Source organism: Achroia grisella, unplaced genomic scaffold (assembly GCF_030625045.1).
Source record: "Achroia grisella isolate CSIRO2021 unplaced genomic scaffold, CSIRO_AGI_Agris_v1 utg642, whole genome shotgun sequence".
NCBI classification, from domain to species: domain Eukaryota; kingdom Metazoa; phylum Arthropoda; class Insecta; order Lepidoptera; family Pyralidae; genus Achroia; species Achroia grisella.
In genome coordinates this window covers 2,991,196-3,010,165 of record NW_026712979.1, presented here as the reverse complement: position 1 = coordinate 3,010,165, position 18,970 = coordinate 2,991,196, and the positions used below count along the sequence as shown (strand labels likewise).

Genomic DNA, 18,970 nt, shown 5'->3' with positions numbered 1-18,970 from the left:
TTTAAATTTCATAAAAAATATCGTACATATGGTAATTTATCTGACTATAACTCTTTTGCACTTTTACGTCGACGGGCTATACAAATTGAAAGAGACTGTTTCAACTCATACATGAGAAGAATAGAAGAGGGTATAACAAAGGATCCCAAGTGTTTCTGGTCCTACCTAAAAAGTAAAAATAATTCTGGAACCTACCCCAACATAATATCGTATAAGAATGTTACAGCTAGTACTGGCCAGAGTGTAAGCGATTTGTTTTCTAAATATTTCCAGTCAACGTTTAATAGTATGACTCCCTCAGGCAACGTGGATGTGATGGACTCGACCATACCCCAAAGCATCTCTAATATCTCATCGATTATCATAGACCCAAAAAAGTGTTGAAGTTGTTGAAGTCTCTTGACTCCTCCAAATCGGGTGGGCCTGACCATATACCTCCAAATATCATTATCAACTGTGCAGAGAGCCTTGTAAAACCACTTTGTATTCTGTATAATCGTTCCCTCTCCGAGGGTATAGTTCCAATAGTGTGGAAAGCTGCTTTCGTTACGCCCATTTTTAAAAAGGGAGATAACAGTGATATCGAATGTTATAGACCTATCTCAAAACTGTGTTTATTTGCTAAGATACTCGAGAAAATAGTCTATAGCCAGGTATATGACACATTGAAAAGCTCTTTTGGTGAGGAACAACACGGCTTCCTACGTGGCCGCTCAACGGTATCGAATCTCTCAGTCGCTAATGATTTTATAACTTCGGGTATGGAACAGCGAGTTCAGGTCGATGTGATATATACTGACTACAGTAAATGTTTTGATCGCATCGACCATTCATTACTTCTGAATAAGCTAACCTGTGCAGGAATACATGGGGACTTACATAGGTGGTTCAAGTCGTACATTGACAATCGCAGTCAGGCAGTGGTTCTGAGTGGATTTACATCGACCTGGGCACCAATTCCCTCCGGAGTACCGCAGGGTTCCATTTTAGGGCCATTGCTTTTTACTATATTCATCTCCGATATCAATAAATGTTTTCAAAATTCAAAAATAATTCTATTTGCTGACGATATGAAAATTCTAAAAGTAATTCGCAGTAGTCAAGATATAAAAGATCTACAATCAGACCTTGTTAACTTCGAGTCTTATTGCAATAGTAACAAATTAGATCTCAACGTATCGAAATGTTTTTACATGTCATTTACTCGATGTCATAAAACATTAAACATGGGCTATACTTTAAAAAATCAGAATCTAGCACAAATATCGTAATTTAGAGACCTCGGTGTAATTCACGACATCAAGCTCTTATTTGATAAACATGTAAATTATATTGTTAGCAGGGCCTCTAAGGCTCTTGGGTTTATCATTCGTAGATCAATAAACTTTAGCAACATTAAAACCTTAAAAGTATTGTATTGCGCATATGTTCGAAGTCACTTAGAGTACGCATCCCAAATATGGAACCCGCACTACGAGGTTTATAAATCCCGTATAGAAGCCATCCAGAAAAGATTTCTTGCGTACTTGGATTTTAAATGTAAACGACGCTCTGTAGATTACTATGATAGATGTAGAAAGTATCACTTTCTACCCCTGTATATGAGACGCAATATTAACGATGTCTGTTATCTTATGGATATAGCGAACGGAAGAATTGATTGCTCGGAGCTGCTATCAAAAATAAACTTAAGAACTAATACCCTAAGACTTAGACAAAGAGCCATATTAAGTGTCCCTACAGTCAGGACCAGATACAGAGAGAACACTTTCGTTTTACGAGCATGTAAATCTTTTAACCATGTACCACATGATATTGACCTGTTTTGTTCCAGCACAGCCTCAGTTAGGAAACTCATATGTAACCAATTCTTTAACGGTACATAGCCGTACTTTATTTGTGTATTCTGTGGATACATCGCTACTTGTGGGTGTGTTGATCTATTTACTTGTACTGTATAACTACAACTGAAACACTGTCACGTGATTACTTCAATATGTTAAATTTGGCTAATGAAAAATTTAATCTGGTAATACTATTGGCGAAGATTATTAATTGGCATAGGACAATTCTATATGACAAGTAACATGTAAAATTACACCGTTAATCTTCCTAAATAAATAAATAAATAAATAAATAAATAAATAAATAATATCTCAAAATAATACACAGCGCCATCTAGTTCCAAGCTAAACATAGCTTGTGTTATGGGTACTAAAGAACTGTTAGAAATAATTAAATATTTTTTTTGTAAATACGTAAAAACATCCAAACCGATACAAACAAACATAGTCATGAATAAATGTTTGTACCGTGCAAGGAATCGAATCCGTGAACCTCGGAAGTAAGGCACTGTGCTATACTGTTAAACTCTTTGACAAATACGTTGCATTCACCCTGAAAGGTTTCCAGAAGTAGAATTAATTGTTGCAAAAGACGAAAACAGGTCCTTAAATACCTTACTAGTTACTCCTCCATACATAACAAAAATATTATATTAGTAAAAATGTTACAACATAAAAGCTACGCTTTTGTACCATGCGGTTAGGAGCTACGTAATCTATATAAATAAAATTGGAGTGTCCGTTTATAATATTGAAATAACCGTTTTTTACTACATGCATATGAATATAAATACGGTATATACACCAAAATAACATATTTTACAATTTTTATAATAATAATAATCTCTAAAATGGCTGGACCGATTTTGACCAGACTTTTATTGACAGATAGCTGATGTAATAAGGAGTAATTTAGGCTAATTTTATTTTAGAAAAATTAAGCTATATTCCATGCGGATGGACGGAGTCGCGGGCACAGCTAGTATATAAGATTTTCGTAGGTGGAGTTTTTTGTTTATTCATATTTTATTAATATCTTATTAGACAATGTTAAAATATCTTCTATAGCGTTCATTTATCAATTATTCAGTTTTTACGCAGATGATTTTGTGATTTTGTCTACCACCTGTTAGTTCGATTGTTAATAAATTTTACAAAAATGCGCCAAAACTCCTCCACTACAGTCATTTAGTTGCCCTGATTTGTCATTCAGTAATAATCATGCGACGCCATTCCTGAGTACTATGGTACCATGCTCTTGTATTCTTATATTGTTGTATATATGTACTCTTACTCTTGTAATTTAAATTCCCATGCCAAACGGTAGACCACAGACTTGGTGGTCACACACCATTTCACTTTCAATGGTCGCAGGTTCGATTCCTCACACGGTATAAATATGAGTATGATGGTTTGTATTGGACTGGGTGTTTTCTATGTACATTATGTATTTCTATGTACATTATGTACATAGAAAACACCTAATATATCTAATCTATCTATTATCTAGTAACACAAGCTCTGTTCATCTTGTTGACTGAATCGCACTATGTGAATTCTATACTGGGACTAGCTGTCCCGGCAAACGTTGTTTTGCCATATAAATTAAAATCGCTATTAAACAATAGGGGTTGATGCTAGAAGGGTAAAAATTTAGGATTATATGTATTTTTCAATACTAAAGAATGAAATGAAAATAAAATATTACGCCGAAAAATAAACAATACATATATATTTAGGGGTGGATATCCCTTACCACTTAGGGGTATGAAATATAGATAGTAGCCGATTCTCAGACCTACTGAATATGCATATAAAATTTCATAAAAATCGATCAAGCCGTTTGGTAGGAGTAAGGTAATTAACATTGAGACACCAGAATTTTATATTATGCATAAGATTTTTTTTATTCTAGTTTTATTTTGGGGAGTTATTATTACATTATTATAGTGTTACTTTTAAAATAGCATGGCGAAGCAAGTGATTTGGTACAGATATGCGAGACTGAGATGGCTACGCAGACGGCTGCCTAAAATCTACGCCAGTAATCCTGAAGTCATCAGACTAAAATGTCTTCCAGAAATTTCGAAGTTTTAGAAAACCACCCAGATACTTGGAATATTTGAGAGTGTGGAGTAATTTTGAACATTGCCTTTCCAGCGCTTTCCGCCGAATGTTTTATGGCAACCGTAAAAGACAGCGGAGAATATTTAAAGGCTGGCAAATGAGTTAAATACGACATGAAAAGATTTGGATATTTGAAGATTTTATTTTTTAGAAAGTAGGACGTTGTTATGGTACCTCTTGTCCTTAGTAATTTCTTTTTTTTCAATCGTTCACTCTTGACAGAGTGGTCATGGCTTTTATGATGGCATCTGTTCATTATCTTCCTTGGCGTCAGAGCTCCTCGCAATTTGCATCTATCTGGTACGGTTTTTGACTGTAGTAGATCATTGTACAATAGTAATTTACCTGCATTTAATTCTCTATTGTCTATGTCTAATTTATTTATTTATTTATTTATTTATTTATATTTATATACTCTTAATTGCACCAGGAAAATTACATTAATAGAGTAATTAAAATAAAAGGGTACAAAAGGTGGGATGTGGTACTAGAATAGAAGAGAAAAAAAAACATAATAATAAATAAAAATTTAATAATAATAATAATAAAAATTAATGAAATGTATGCATTCTATTGTACTATTTATTTCAAATGAGTTCCTCTTTTTAAAAGCTAAGTATAATGCCTATTATTATGTACTCACTAAACTAATTGCTTAAATGACATACAAGCATGGCAACTAAAAGGTACAAGACGGAACTTCATACATAACTACAAAGTGAACCCATTAAACTGTAAAACTGCAATGTAAGTAGTGTTAAATAGTTTGGTAAGTGTTGAGTTAAGAAAAAGTCGTAAAGTTCCTATAAGATATAAAAAACAAAAATATATTACTTTGAATTTAGCTCTTTGAATATAGAGTCCCATCTGGTACTTTTAGCTTGTTCTGGGTTATTGATATATTTGATATATGGGTTAAAAATAACAACAAATAACTTTAATTATATATTTAAGGATATGTTTACATTAGTATTATATACTACGTAACCTACAAAAATGTACAGTAACAATTAAATGTAGTAGGTTTGACATTTTAAATAACTGCCCTTTGGCATTAACTATTTAACTAAAACAATATGGCGTCGCTGACCCGGATCTTCAAAGATGCAACTGATGTGTAACAAATAAGGATGGGTTGTTTATCTCCCTTTCATCGTCATATAACGTCTTGAATAGTGTACAAATATAAATTTATAGGACTACGAAATAAACAATAAGAGAATTCTAATTAGATATACTTTGTACTTTCTAAGTCGTCTGCGTGACTACATTTGTCTCATATATTTCTGACACCTAGGATGTGACTTTGTAAACTGTGTTGTGGTGAGATATGGCAGTGAACTTACAAGGTGCAAAAGCATAACATTTCGGTCTTCTGGATTGGCAAATCCACAGGTGGTAACATGGGCGTTGCATGATAGGCGTGCTGTTCATCCATATAGGAGAGTGGTAACAACCACTCACTAAGTTACAAGCTTTGTTTGCAATTTTAATTACATGAAAAAAAAATGGTAGAAAGTAATCAATTTTAATGAGGACTAAATTTCAGAAATATGTATATTAATAATATAAACGCATACAAACACACATAAACGCTGTGGTTTGTGTGGATCGACGTATGGATGGATGGATGTTTTTTACTCTTTCACGTATGCATTTTAATAAAATATTACAATAATACAGCTTATACGTCACAAGAGCACATAGGCTATAAATTTCTCGCGGATGAAACCACGAGCACAGTTAGTTTCAGAAATAAATATTTAAATTATGTTCTGAGTTTGTTTATTCTATTATTACAAGTAGAGCAGAGCCTTTCATTGTTTAGTCACAAGTGACCGTAATAAAGCAACAAATTGATGCTCTTTGGAATAACTAAGTACCAAGTTCTAGGGTCCCTAGACCCTCGTAGTGCCGTAAAAGCCTGCTACATGCAAAACACATTTGACATTGTCAACTTTTCCACTTAGATTGTTCGTTATATGACTACCATGCGAATAACAAATATGTAATTTCCCTGATGAATGAATGTTTTATGCAGAATTATTAATGTTTAGATGTATCGACTGGCACATAATTGTAACATAGCGTTCAAAAGATAAAAGATATCTTTTAAACTTTCGCGAAACACAGGAGGTCAAATTCTACTGTCATTTTATGTTATTTTTAACCTGTTTAAAACTTTGTATTGCAAACTATTATACTATATTTTTTAAAGAGTGCACACTGATATTAATACTATTCTTTATTTGAAAGGTGATACTTCTCGTGTGGTCACATATAAATTTGTTCAAGAACCGACCAGTAGTGTTCGAGTTATCTTTAATAATGCGTTTGAAGTAGGTTTTTTGTGACCTGGACTATGGTATTAACGAACATATCCATTGAAAATCTTTATATTACATTTAATAAGTGCACACTCATGACTCTCTCCAGTTGTTAGATTTTCTTTAAAATATCGCTCACTTGAGTCTTGTAAAATATGGTATATAATGTTTATATAGATCAATTTAGTCTCTACAGGTATTGTTAACATATTCAGTTGTGTCTACAGCTACAGCTACAGATAACCTCAAAAAATAGAACAAATAAATGTGAATTAAATATTCCTTTATACTCAATGTTTCAACAGAGTTTCACTATGTTTTCCACTACAAACGTGGTAATTTAAAAACAATTCTGTAACTGAACCAGTTGTCCATTTGCTCTTTTCCTGGTAGGTATGCAGTTACATTTTCGTATTGTTTGCAACTCAATTTTTCGTAGTTTAAAACAAAACGGAATTGAATCTCGGTTGGGTACATAATTACTTTATAACAAAAGGTTCCTTTATAAACGATTCGCGGTATACTTGTAACTGTTTAGCTTTTCATGTTTCCGGTCATATAGACTAATTTCAGGTGACAGTTATCTCTGTAAGGGTAGTTAGTAGCAATGTCAACTGTCGATATTGTGGTGAACGCGGTACTTGACATGTCCGTATTTCGCTGGATATATTTCGATTCAACGTAACAAGAGGCGAGCCTACTATTGTCCCTGGGTTACATTTTGAGTTTGATATCGGTGTTTCCTTCACAGGATTTATTTAGAAATATAAATAGATTTACACTGCTTGGATTTCATTGAATTTACCTATCTTGTCTCTCATTTTTTATAATCCATATACTCGTATATGATGATGACGTTCTGTAATAACAGCCGTTCATAGCTATGCAAGGGCATGTGCTGGTTCGTACAACTATAATCTAGCTGTGTAAGAAATTCTCGAAATGACAGTGAATATCGTTTAAGAATCTATAGCAGAGTTTAGAAGAATGAAGTAGACAAAATAGTAACTTTGCTTTACTCTGCCCCGGTGGTCTAGCGGTTTGGCACATCGCTTTTCTTCATTCTTACTTCGATTGTCACGGGTCCTTGGTCTAGAGTTCCTGAAACATTTGTATTCATGAGAATGATTCTTAGTAATTTTCTGAGTATTTTCTATGTTAATTATGTATGTATTTATAAGAAAAAATATGACTAAATATTTATATTAGTTGTCTAGTATAAATAACATAAGCTCTGCTTATTTTGGGACTAGACGGCGCTGTGTAAATCGTCCAAGAGTAATATTGTTATTCTATTCATAGTTGATGTCAATTTAGCATAACTATGTAATATTATCTTATCTGTGGTATAACTAATTGGACTAGTGGTCGCACTGTGCTCGAAATTCGGTCATACACAAATACAAAAACATCTTTGTACCAGGAATAAACAACAAAAGAGTATGTATGCGTGTATATATGCATGTATATATATATATATATATATATATATGTATATATCATGTGTAATTTTAAAAAATATTAGCATTCTACACTTGTTCTCCATATAATCTGTAAGTGTGACAAATACCATTCTTCTCCGTCCGAGCAATTTTTGTAAAAAGGGGACAAAATTTTTCACGTATTAATATAACGATTAAGTAAGCACATAATATCATTAAAAATATATTAAATGTCTGGCAATTCAAGGGACAAGGTAAACGGAAAGTTTTCCTGTCCGTGGGAGCCGCACCCTGTCGCCCCGTCGCGGTCGTTTTAATTACCTGACTACCAATGTTATCGTATGAGTTATGTTTTTCAACTTCTAAAAGGAGGTTTTCAATTAAACTGTGTTTTTCAATCGCCTTCAAAGAACCTCTCATTTGTTTTATTTTCTTAGGACTATGATTATCCTTAGTACCCAGTGCTCTTGTGTAGTTTGAATAGATACGAATATTACAGATAAATTTTGATTTATGTCTACATAAGAAAAAATAAACATCATTATTATTATTACTGCTTTTTATTTTATAGGAAAATTACGACTACTCATTTTCTTTTAAGAATTTATTATCTATTATTTTTTTCGGTTAGCCTTCATTTGGACTTATATTCTTTATTCATATTTATGTGGGATTTTTTCAAGCAGGTGCGGTAGTTTCTGAGATTATCCACCATATACAGCAAAACTCACAAAATTCGCAATCTCTTCACTATATCAGTGTACATTAAAAATAGCTTTACAATAAAATAGTCTACTTACCTTAAACGGAATTACCAGTGTCATTTAAAAAGGATTTCACTAAGTATGTTTTTACACAAATGTTACTTTTATAACGAGTAAACATTACGAGAGAATTAAAAATGGATACGTAAATGGCGTTAAGTAGAAAACGTGGAAATGCCAACTTAGGACTTTCAAAGTACGTGCTCGTATTAAGAAAACTGTTATTCAAATTGAAATATCGCCTTCCGCCGGAGAAATTATAAGGCAAACTGTCTTCCTGAAGTCATAATTCAATATGCTCCTATCTTTTGTAGGTAGACAAAAAAAGTCGGGTCCTATTAAGAGATATTTGTTATACTGAGAGACATTTCCGTATGATTCTTGAAATTTACAGAAATGTCTCTCTGTCGGATCTTCTTATTTATGTTTTTGGAATGGCAAGCTGACGATCTACCTGGTGGTAAACGGTAAACGATCTTTATACATAAATAACACTATGGCCATCACGTTATCATGTGACGTCATTCCAGAGGACTAACATGTCAGGTTATTTCGCTGTTTAATCTGGATCCTACAACCGAAATACAGCTCCAAAATTACGTTACCATATGACAACCATGGTATCACTCACGTGTTGTCATTCCAGAGGCCTAACATGTCACCTCTCTTATTCTGTAATTTCACGGCTTAATCTGGATCCTATAACCGAAATACAGGTCCTGGTAGGTATGTATTTCAGCCTCCACGCAGTTTGATTTGAACCTCAAAACATTTTTTTAATGCGGTGCTGTAAAAAAACGGTCCATTATTTTTTTATTACCCAAAATACATACAGAATGAAATCTTTTATTCCTTTATACTATAATATTAGAATAGATGAAAATTCTCCCTGCAGATATTCAGCGTGACCTTTGCAGTGATTATTTTATGCCCCAACCTCATATTCTCTGTTCTAATTAATTTTTTAATATAACCTTTTTACATAATTACTGTTTGGCCCGCTAACTTGACATTTTGTTCATTCATCGTATAATCTTACTAATTGGATATGATTTATACGCTCTCTGAGATTTCATTTCATAAATTGTCTAAAGAATTATTTATTTTATATACATTTTGTGTACATGTTTTGTTCCAATTGACTCATTAGTATTCAAATATGAATGCACAGCCTAAATACATTGGGAAGACGCCAAAAATATGCCAATTTGTAATTTTTACATTTAAGCCTCTAAAATAAAGTGTTAGGGTTGAAATTCGAATTCGAAAATGTAGAAGTAGAAATAAAAAGAGCTCAAATAGTGCTACCTATATAATTAAAATATTACATGTAACATATACATGGTTTGAAGGTTTTAAAAACTACTTTTTGTATAATAAATAGAGGAAAGCTTCCATTTTTATGGGTGATAGTGGAATGGTACATCCGCCTACGCTTACGTTTTACGCTGGTGGGGCACCAGTGGAGGATGAGTAAGATCAGTTAACCCATCGTGGTAAATTCATAAGGAATTTATTACGGTGGTTTCCAGGGGAAACTGCGTGGAGGTCAATCTACTATAGTACATTGCTGGCAATAGGGTTACTAGTCCACATTATTAACATCCCCTTCCCCCCGAAAGTTTACATTAGATTTTTAAAATGATCTACCATTATTTACCCGTAATAATAGTAGGTAATAGATAAATAATAATATTTACCTATTACCTACTATTTATATAATTTAAGGGTCTACCCTTAATAGTAATAGTCTATCTATATTTATTATTTCAATTAATTTGATGTACATATATCTAATTTCGCTATAAGTTTTTCGACATAAGAATCTGAGAGTGAATGCGAATTAAAAAGTTTTTGTAACCAAGTAAACGATGAAGAGAAACAAGACAACTGTAGGCGTCTCGTGTCCGAACTCCTGAACTTATTATAACAGCAGATAATAATATTACTATTAGTTAGTAAGTTAGTCGGTAGTTTTTTTATGTTACTATTATAGAATAGCAAATTTTCTTTCGGCCCACCTAAGGGACTGAGGCAATCGTAGTATATATACGTCAACATGACGCCCTTCCTGAAAAACAAAGTGTCATAGCATAGCCTATAATTTACTATGACGGTATTTTGACATAGACTCGGTAGTCTAGTTTAGATTGCTATGCTACACGGGTTCGATTCCTTGCACGGTGCACACATATGTAATTCATGAGTATGAGTATTTGTATTGGTCTAAGTGTTTTCTATGTATATTGTTTGGGAAACTACTCTGCTACCAAAATGTTAGGGAAGCATCAGTTATTTACCTTTATGGTTCTGCGGATTTCTTGGGCTTCAGGGTCTCGAAGGTATCTTCGCTAGCTTTCCAGCTTCACAGTAGGTTAACACAGTTCTAATTTATTTTAATTCACAACACAATGCGCGCGCGCGTCAAGGCCGCTGTACAGTCCGTTTGTTACTAGTTAGGGAGGGGAAGGGAACGCGCGGGAACAGAAAACTAACGGACTCTAATATAATATAATATCTGTGCTTACGATGATACAGGGATTTGATTTTGAACATATCTTATGTATGCATTTTAAAAATAATGTATTTAACTATTTGTATCAGTTGCCTACTACTCATAACACAAGCTCTGCTTAGCTTACCGTAAAGCTATAGATACGTGTTAAAATCCGTTTAACTATATTAATAATGTGTATTATATAAGTTTAAAAATAAATAATAGGCGGCAGTTACCACATACTAATAATAGTTTCGTAAAAAAAACAGTTTGTTGGCAGCTAAGCGGCAGGAATAGGTAAGTCAGAGTATGCAGATGATTATATATATACACTACCACGTTAAAAATATACAAATTAAGTTATATATAAATTATTTGTATTTCCAGTGCTCGTATTTGGTCACGATATTAATCCATCAACATCAACGCGAATGTAGAACGCTAAGCGTATAACAGGATTGCGATCAGATTGTAAAATGTGTAATTGTGTATGGAAATGAAATTTTTATATAATTATGTTAAAGGACTCGTTGGTCTAGCGGTTTAGCACATCGCTTTACTTCTGATGGTCGCGGGCTCGGTTATTCGCACACTGCAAATATTTGTATTCATGAGTATGATTGTTTATGTCGGTCTGGGCGCATTTTATTTATATTATTTATCTGTTTACAAAAAAAATATCTAAGTATTTATATCAGTTGCCTAGTGACTAGTACCCATAACACAAGCTCTGCTTAGCGTGGGACTAGATGGCGCTGTGTAAATTGTTCAGGGTTATTTATTTAATTATTATTTATTAATTGATAAGTGTTATTAATTGAATACTGGACCGTATTTTATTAAAAAAAAATAGATAGAACACACAATCAATCATACAATCGTGTCTGTGAAATTCCGGAAGGGGTAGCTAGTAAATAATATTATAATACGACATAAAAATTATATTAAAAGATATTACTTTTGGTATTATATTGTAGAATTTGATACCTATTCCCATAAACGACCTATTTATGCAAACGATATTTGGGTATTATTGCGGCAAGTTCATATTGGTATCCAATATTGAATATCTTTATATTTGTATCTATCTACATATAATTGCATTGGCTTTGTGAGTATTAATGAAGATTTTTATTTATATAGTCTATTTGCGTACAAAATTTCACTTCAATCTATTTAGTCGTTTAAATAACACATACCAGGATCTTATCAATTTTCTATTATTATGTAAATTTCTATTCTGAGAATGGTAGGATTTATTTATGTTCAACAATTTTACTTATATAGAACACATACCTTACTTATTTACTAAAATTCTGCAGATATACATACGCTATTATACAATTTCCGATTTTATACTATGGGAAATGGGGAAAACCTCTAAACCACGCGTAAAATTTCTCATTTTATACTATGAGAAATGGGGAATACCTCTAAACCACATGTAAAATTTCCCATTTTATACTATGGGAAATGGGGAAAACCTCTAAACCACGCGTAAAATTTCTCATTTTATACTATGAGAAATGGGGTATACCTCTAAACCACATGTAAAATTTCCCATTTTATACTATGGGAAATGGGGAAAACCTCTAAACCACGCGTAAAATTTCCCATTTTATACTATGGGAAATGGGTAAAACCTCTAAACCACGCGTAAAATTTCCCATTTTATACTATGGGAAATGGGTAAAACCTCTAAACCACGCGTAAACTTTCCCATTATATACTATGGGAAATGGGGAAAACCTCTAAACGCGTTACGGAAATGTTAGCTTTTATAGAAAGGCGAGAAATAACAGCGTTTGTAACAGATGTTCACGGGGGGACGAATCATAAAATATTCATATTTTCTAAAATAAAATACTTTCATTATCGTATTCTTTTTTTTAATGTTTAATGATTATATATATGTGTATGTTAGTTTTTTTTCTAAAAATAATTATAACCATACACAAAATATGTCCAGTCATTTAGTATTACTATAGAAATAACTAAAAGTAGCTTAAAATTAAGAAACGATATTATAAATATAAGGTGGACATTGTTTTCTTTAAGTTACTTCGCAATTGATTGAAATAGAAAAACTCATTACCTTCCATCGTTTGTACTCCGTATTTTGTTTTATACGACAACATTGCAGTCTAACAATGTACTTACATTGCAACTGGCTTTGCATTCATTGTCGTTTTGTTTTACTTTTCAACTAAACTTTGTATTAAAATGGCTATCTCTGTTTCATCTATTTTCGCCGCTAGCAACTTGCTTTGTAAATTCTGTTCCAGTTTAAATGATACGGTAGTGTAATTACAGGATATAGAACTATAGAGGCATAACACCTTATTCCTGAGAAATGCAACGAGGAATCACGAGTGTACGTGGTGATCTTTTCGCGAACTATTCTAATGCTATGATCCTCAGTAGGCTCATAAAGCTTCACCAAACAATGCGAGCGCGTGCAGATGGTCCTTCAAATCCGTGGAAGGACTTACGGAGCAGCTGAAGGCGAACTGACGGTTACGATTTTAGTCTGGGGCCACTGCTAGTGATCGAACCTCGTTCCAGGTCGTTGTGATTCCGACCCCCGTTTGAATTCGTTGTCATGGTGTTGCTCATGTACATAGAGAAGACGGTTCCCCATTTCTATAAGGATAGTTAGCTTGCCTTTCTAGAAAAAAAGTAGACAACCGCGCAATTAGGTCTAAAGTACAATTAAAATTAAAGAATTTATTTATATTCAGGTTGTAGCTGAGTTCGACGATGTGGAACCCGAAGCCTTGTATGATGTGCTGCACGACCCAGAGTACCGGTCCGTGTGGGACACCCACATGCTCGCCGCTGAGGATGCAGGGCATATTAATGTCAACAATGACGTTGGATACTACGCGAGTAAGTATTTTTTTTTTTTCTCAGGACAATTTACACAGCGCCATCTAGACCCGAGTTGAGCTATCTAAAGCTTGTGTTACGGGTACTAGATAACTGATACAAGGACATAGATTTTTTTTTTTCGTAAATACATACATAATATACATAGAAAATACCCAGACCGATACAAACAATCATACTCATGAATACAAATGTTTGTGCCGTGCGAGGAATCGAACCCGCGACCATCGGACGTAAAGCGGTGTGCTAGACCGCTAGACCACCGAGGTCTAGCGGTCTGACTTATTTTTAAACTTTCGCGTTTAGTATACATTATTAATATTATTCTTTGATAGATTCATTCATTGTAATGGTAATTTACTTGAAGCAGTCAAGCTCACTATAAAGTTCAAACTTGTGGCGGCGTAGTGGGCCGAATCAATGTGTTCCCTCTAATATATATAGTTCAGTGAAATGATGGCTGGCTTATCCGCCATACTGGTGAATGGATGCTGCTTGCAGGGACTAGTCTGTTCGGGTTATGAACATTGATTAGACTATTTTTTTTAACGAAATTGCTATAGCGTATGCTGGTGGTTACTGCATTCTCCCAAATTTGAATTTAAAAATGAATCTGTATTATTGTAAAAATCTGTAAACATGTATAATATTTATTTGATAAGAATACGAGCTGAGATTCTTGTCAATTCTTTTCATTTCGTAAGCAATCCGAACTGACGGTAGATTTGACATATCAGAAGAGTCTGTAATATATTTTATTTATTTATTTACAAACTCTTTATTGCACCAATAGAATTAATAATAAAAATTATACAGAAAAGCGATATGGATGTATAAAAGGCGGTCTTATCGGAAGAAGCAATCTCTTCCAGACGACCTTTAGGTAGAGAAAATAATGAATGGAAGAATATATATAATATACCTAATATGAATAAAGATATTTTGGTTGGATTTGATTTGATTTAAAAGTAATTACTGGTCTAAGAAATTAGTTGATTCCTGCTCATTTTGGTGGCACTTGGGAATCTAACGTTATATCTTGTAATTTAAAATACCAGTATGAGTTCGTCCAAAGAAAATAATAGCATTCATAGTTTTCGATATTTATTGCTGTGATGGACAAACGGATGTATAAAGTTATATCATTATGGTTCCACTTAACCTATTTGACGCCATAAACAATTTCAATGCAACTAGTCCCTACACAATACTATATAGGTATAGTGTCTGGCTATAAATATAATTAAGATAATAGCATAAACCACTTAAAATATTAAACGAATCGATAGCTAAATGTTTATCTATCAAACAATTACATTAATTGCAGTGTCACTAATTTCCTTCTATTACAGCAGCTTTCGTTTCCCAGGCAAGTCGATATTTTGTGGTAGCATTGAACTATCTCTACGTCATTATTGGACTAACGTGCAATCCAGTTTTATCTGTGACCCAATTTGTCTACTAGTATATACTCGTTTACTACCCATATGGGTAGCAGTAAACTGGGGACAAAATCTTTATTTATATTTATCTCAGAGACAAAACACAGAATTGTTATTTTTTTGTAATATCACATCCAATTTGAGATAAGGTCATTGTAAAAATATAATTATTAGATTTTTTTAGTTATTTTTAAATATATTTCTTTTTATAATAAATTAAATAATATGTGAATGTCCGTAATGTGATTGTAGGAGATTTTTTTTTTATATTATTATTATATTAAAAGGTTATTGTCTATGGATTTCTAAATACATGATGTTACAGTGTTGCAGTAGTGATACATATGTGCTTTTATGTCTCAGTATTATTACTTTTAAAAGAAATTATAAATCTTCGATGTTGATTATTTACAAATAATACTGTTTAATAATTGTATAACAAAACATTGTGTGATAGTTTGTATTAATATAAAACTGTTTAAATATATATTGCAACGTGGCAAGTGACTCATACAGACTAAGTATATAGCCGTTCACCAATGGCCTTACGTGCGTGCGTCGTCGACCCTCAAGTAACCTTAATACTACCTTTTTCAACAACCCCCAGCTGTATTCTCTAAGGAAATCCCCGGCAGGAAGCTGATTTCACAGCCTGAACGATCGCGAGGGAAACACCTCTATAACCGCACTGTACGTGACCATTTAGGCTTTTGGGTGAGAGGAAACTCTTTTTATAAATAACTAGCTGATTCGGCAAATGTTGTTTTGTCATATAAATTAACTAACTTTTGCTCGCGGCTTCGCTCGCGTTAATTTATCCCCTTAGAAGTGGAATTTATTAAAATCCTTTCTTAGGGGATGCGTACGTCATAGTAGCTTTATGCATCCAAGTCTCAGCCCGATCGGTTTAAAATTGACAGAGTTGCATCCAAACTTTTATCTCTTATTTTATCCCCTTGCGGGTAGAATTAATCAAAATCCTTTCTTAACGAATGCCTACATCATAACGTCTACCTGCATGCCAAATTTCAGCCCGATCAGTCTAGTGGTTTGGGCTGTGCGTTGATAGATCACTATGTCAGTCAGTCACCTTTCAGTTATATATATTTAGATATAGATATAAAAAAATAGGGGTCAGTGGTAGAATGGTGAAGATTTAGGTATGTGAATGTACTTTTTCTTTATGATGTGGTCTTACCACATCATAAAGAAATCGGAACCTTCTCATAAATTAAAAATGGTATGGGCCATCTTTTAGAGGTATAAAAAATAGGCACAACCTATTCCAAGACCTACCGATTATGCATTTAAAATTTCCTCAGAATATGTGGATAGGATCAGTATCATAATCTTCACATAATATAAAATAAAGTCGATTCCGCTGGGGTCAATGTAGTAAATGTAACCTTAATGAATCTTAATCGTTGTCTGTTCGCTGAGATCTTTTAAGCTACGCAACTGATAATGCGGTTTTTAGCAATAGATAGAGTGGTTTAAGAGAAACGTTTATATGTATAATATACATGCGTGCAAAGCTGGGGTGGCTAGCTAGTATACTATAAAATAAATAAGGCTTCTCTAAAGCGACGTAGGCGGAGTTGAATACGTGATCAAAGTATTACAAAGGGTCCCGCCACCTGTCACACGTGTGACAGTCACAGGAGAGCGCGGCTCGTTAGCACTCGGCTGTGGTTAGTGATAATGAATATAAATGGTAAAGGGACATTAAAATAGCCACTTTAGGAAAATCATAATTGAATTTATTTTGCATTCAAACCCGTTTAATAGGTATCTCACACTAATTAATGCTCTATTGCAATTCCATTGGTTAAATTATATTTATTAGTGGAAATTTTTGTGCAAAGATGTCTGCAAAAATATATATATATTTCATTCGTTCATTCGGAGATGCCAAGCATATACATATATATATATATACCGTTCAGGTTACGAGAACTAGAAATGGTAGTGAAATCACTTGTTATCAATCACTAGTCTACTAATCATCTTAAGTCACTACTTGAATGTTCATTCAAGTGAAAATAAAATAAAATGATGGGACAATGATAAAAATTGTAACGTGAATACAATGTTGAATTGGCATATACATATCAATATTCTAAGTTTGAGTTTTGAGTTTGCACTTCGTGACAAAACCTCTAAACAATATCTTATAATATAAGGTATCTAAATGTATCTCGCATTGAAAACGGTCTATTAACACACTTGTTCAGTTTCACCGTTCGGATTATTGATTTCCTAGAAGATACGCGTCAAGTGGCCATTTTAATCATCTATACTTATGCTATACCTATATATATATAATATGTATTAGGATATATTAGGCCGTCATTTCTGCGCTTCGGTATAATGATACCGTGTTCACGTAATGAAAATTTATGTCTGTTTTTTATTACAATTTATTTTTAGAGCTCTGAACGTACATCATGAATTCATTTTACATTTTTTCATGGTTAATTACATATTATATAATCTAGATATATCCTGTGGTTATGTAATTATAAACTCCCGATAGTTCGAGCCAGCCAGAGCTACAAGTGTAAAGGCCTGGTCATGTCTTAATCCATGTCCAAGAATTCTTTCCAATAACCAGGGCTGTTTACTACTCCATTATAAAAATATGTGAGAATATATATAACCAGGTAGCACTATTCAACCAATTTACTAGAGCTAGACTTTCTAAGGAGTCACGTTGGTACCTCTGTCTTACCCCATTTAGGCTAGTATGAGCTAGTATCAGCTACGGGCATCACATAATGCCGTGGCTTCCTATATTGCTATCTATAGTTCAGTACTGGATTAACTGAAAAATTACAAGCTTCGACAGTCCACTCTATAGTTTTAATTATAAAGTCTAATTAAAAAAAAACATAAATTACTGAGTGAACCCAATATTGAATTTGGTGCGCGATACATGCGCCACTTACCACCAAGGGCCGTCGACGTGTTTGTCGTTTCAGTTATAAAGCAAAATATCACATGAGTGAAATAGTTACTTAATTAAACAAAAGTTCCACAATATACAGTCAAATCAAAGCGCTATAAATGTATTTAATACCAGCTGTTGCCGCTACGTCGTCTGCGTTAAATTTAACTATATTTTTCTAAAATATTTTTTTAATAAAAGTTGCCTAACTTACTCCTTATTACATTAGCTACCTGCCAATAAAAGTCCCGTCGAAATCGGTCCAGCTATTTCAGAGATAAACCGGAACATACAGATAGACAGAGAAAAAATTATCGTAGTGTATTTATATTCATATACATGTAATAAAAAACGGTTATTTCAATATTACAAACAGACACTCCAATTTTATTTGTATGTATAGATTAAACCGATTTTTTTATATAAATGTTAACAAAATCTATTAAAATACAAAAATTGTCATAGTATTAAGTAGTAATTTTACTTTCTATTTATAGGACTTTATTATCAAGCATAGGAATGCATCTATATAATTTAGCTTCTAGGCATACATAATGTTGGACTACAATCTATCAAGTTTTGTACCACTTATACGCTTCTAAACAAATTTTTGTCCCGATGGTAATCTTCTTTGTGTGTTAATAAATAAAACAAATTATAATTTGAGTGGATCAGTCACAATAAGCACCTG

The 18,970-nt window shown here is 33.2% G+C and overlaps 1 protein-coding gene across 1 annotated transcript in view; it reads left to right on the top strand.

Annotated features, from left to right (window-relative positions):
* The window catches only part of LOC131849444 (START domain-containing protein 10-like), a 46,298-nt gene that overhangs the window by 7,160 nt on the left and 20,168 nt on the right, over window positions 1–18,970 (top strand). Inside the window, exon 2 of the mRNA XM_059199523.1 lies at window positions 13,743–13,890. Within this exon, the coding sequence (XP_059055506.1) occupies window positions 13,743–13,890 (148 nt within the window). The remainder of the gene's footprint in view (window positions 1–13,742; window positions 13,891–18,970) is intronic.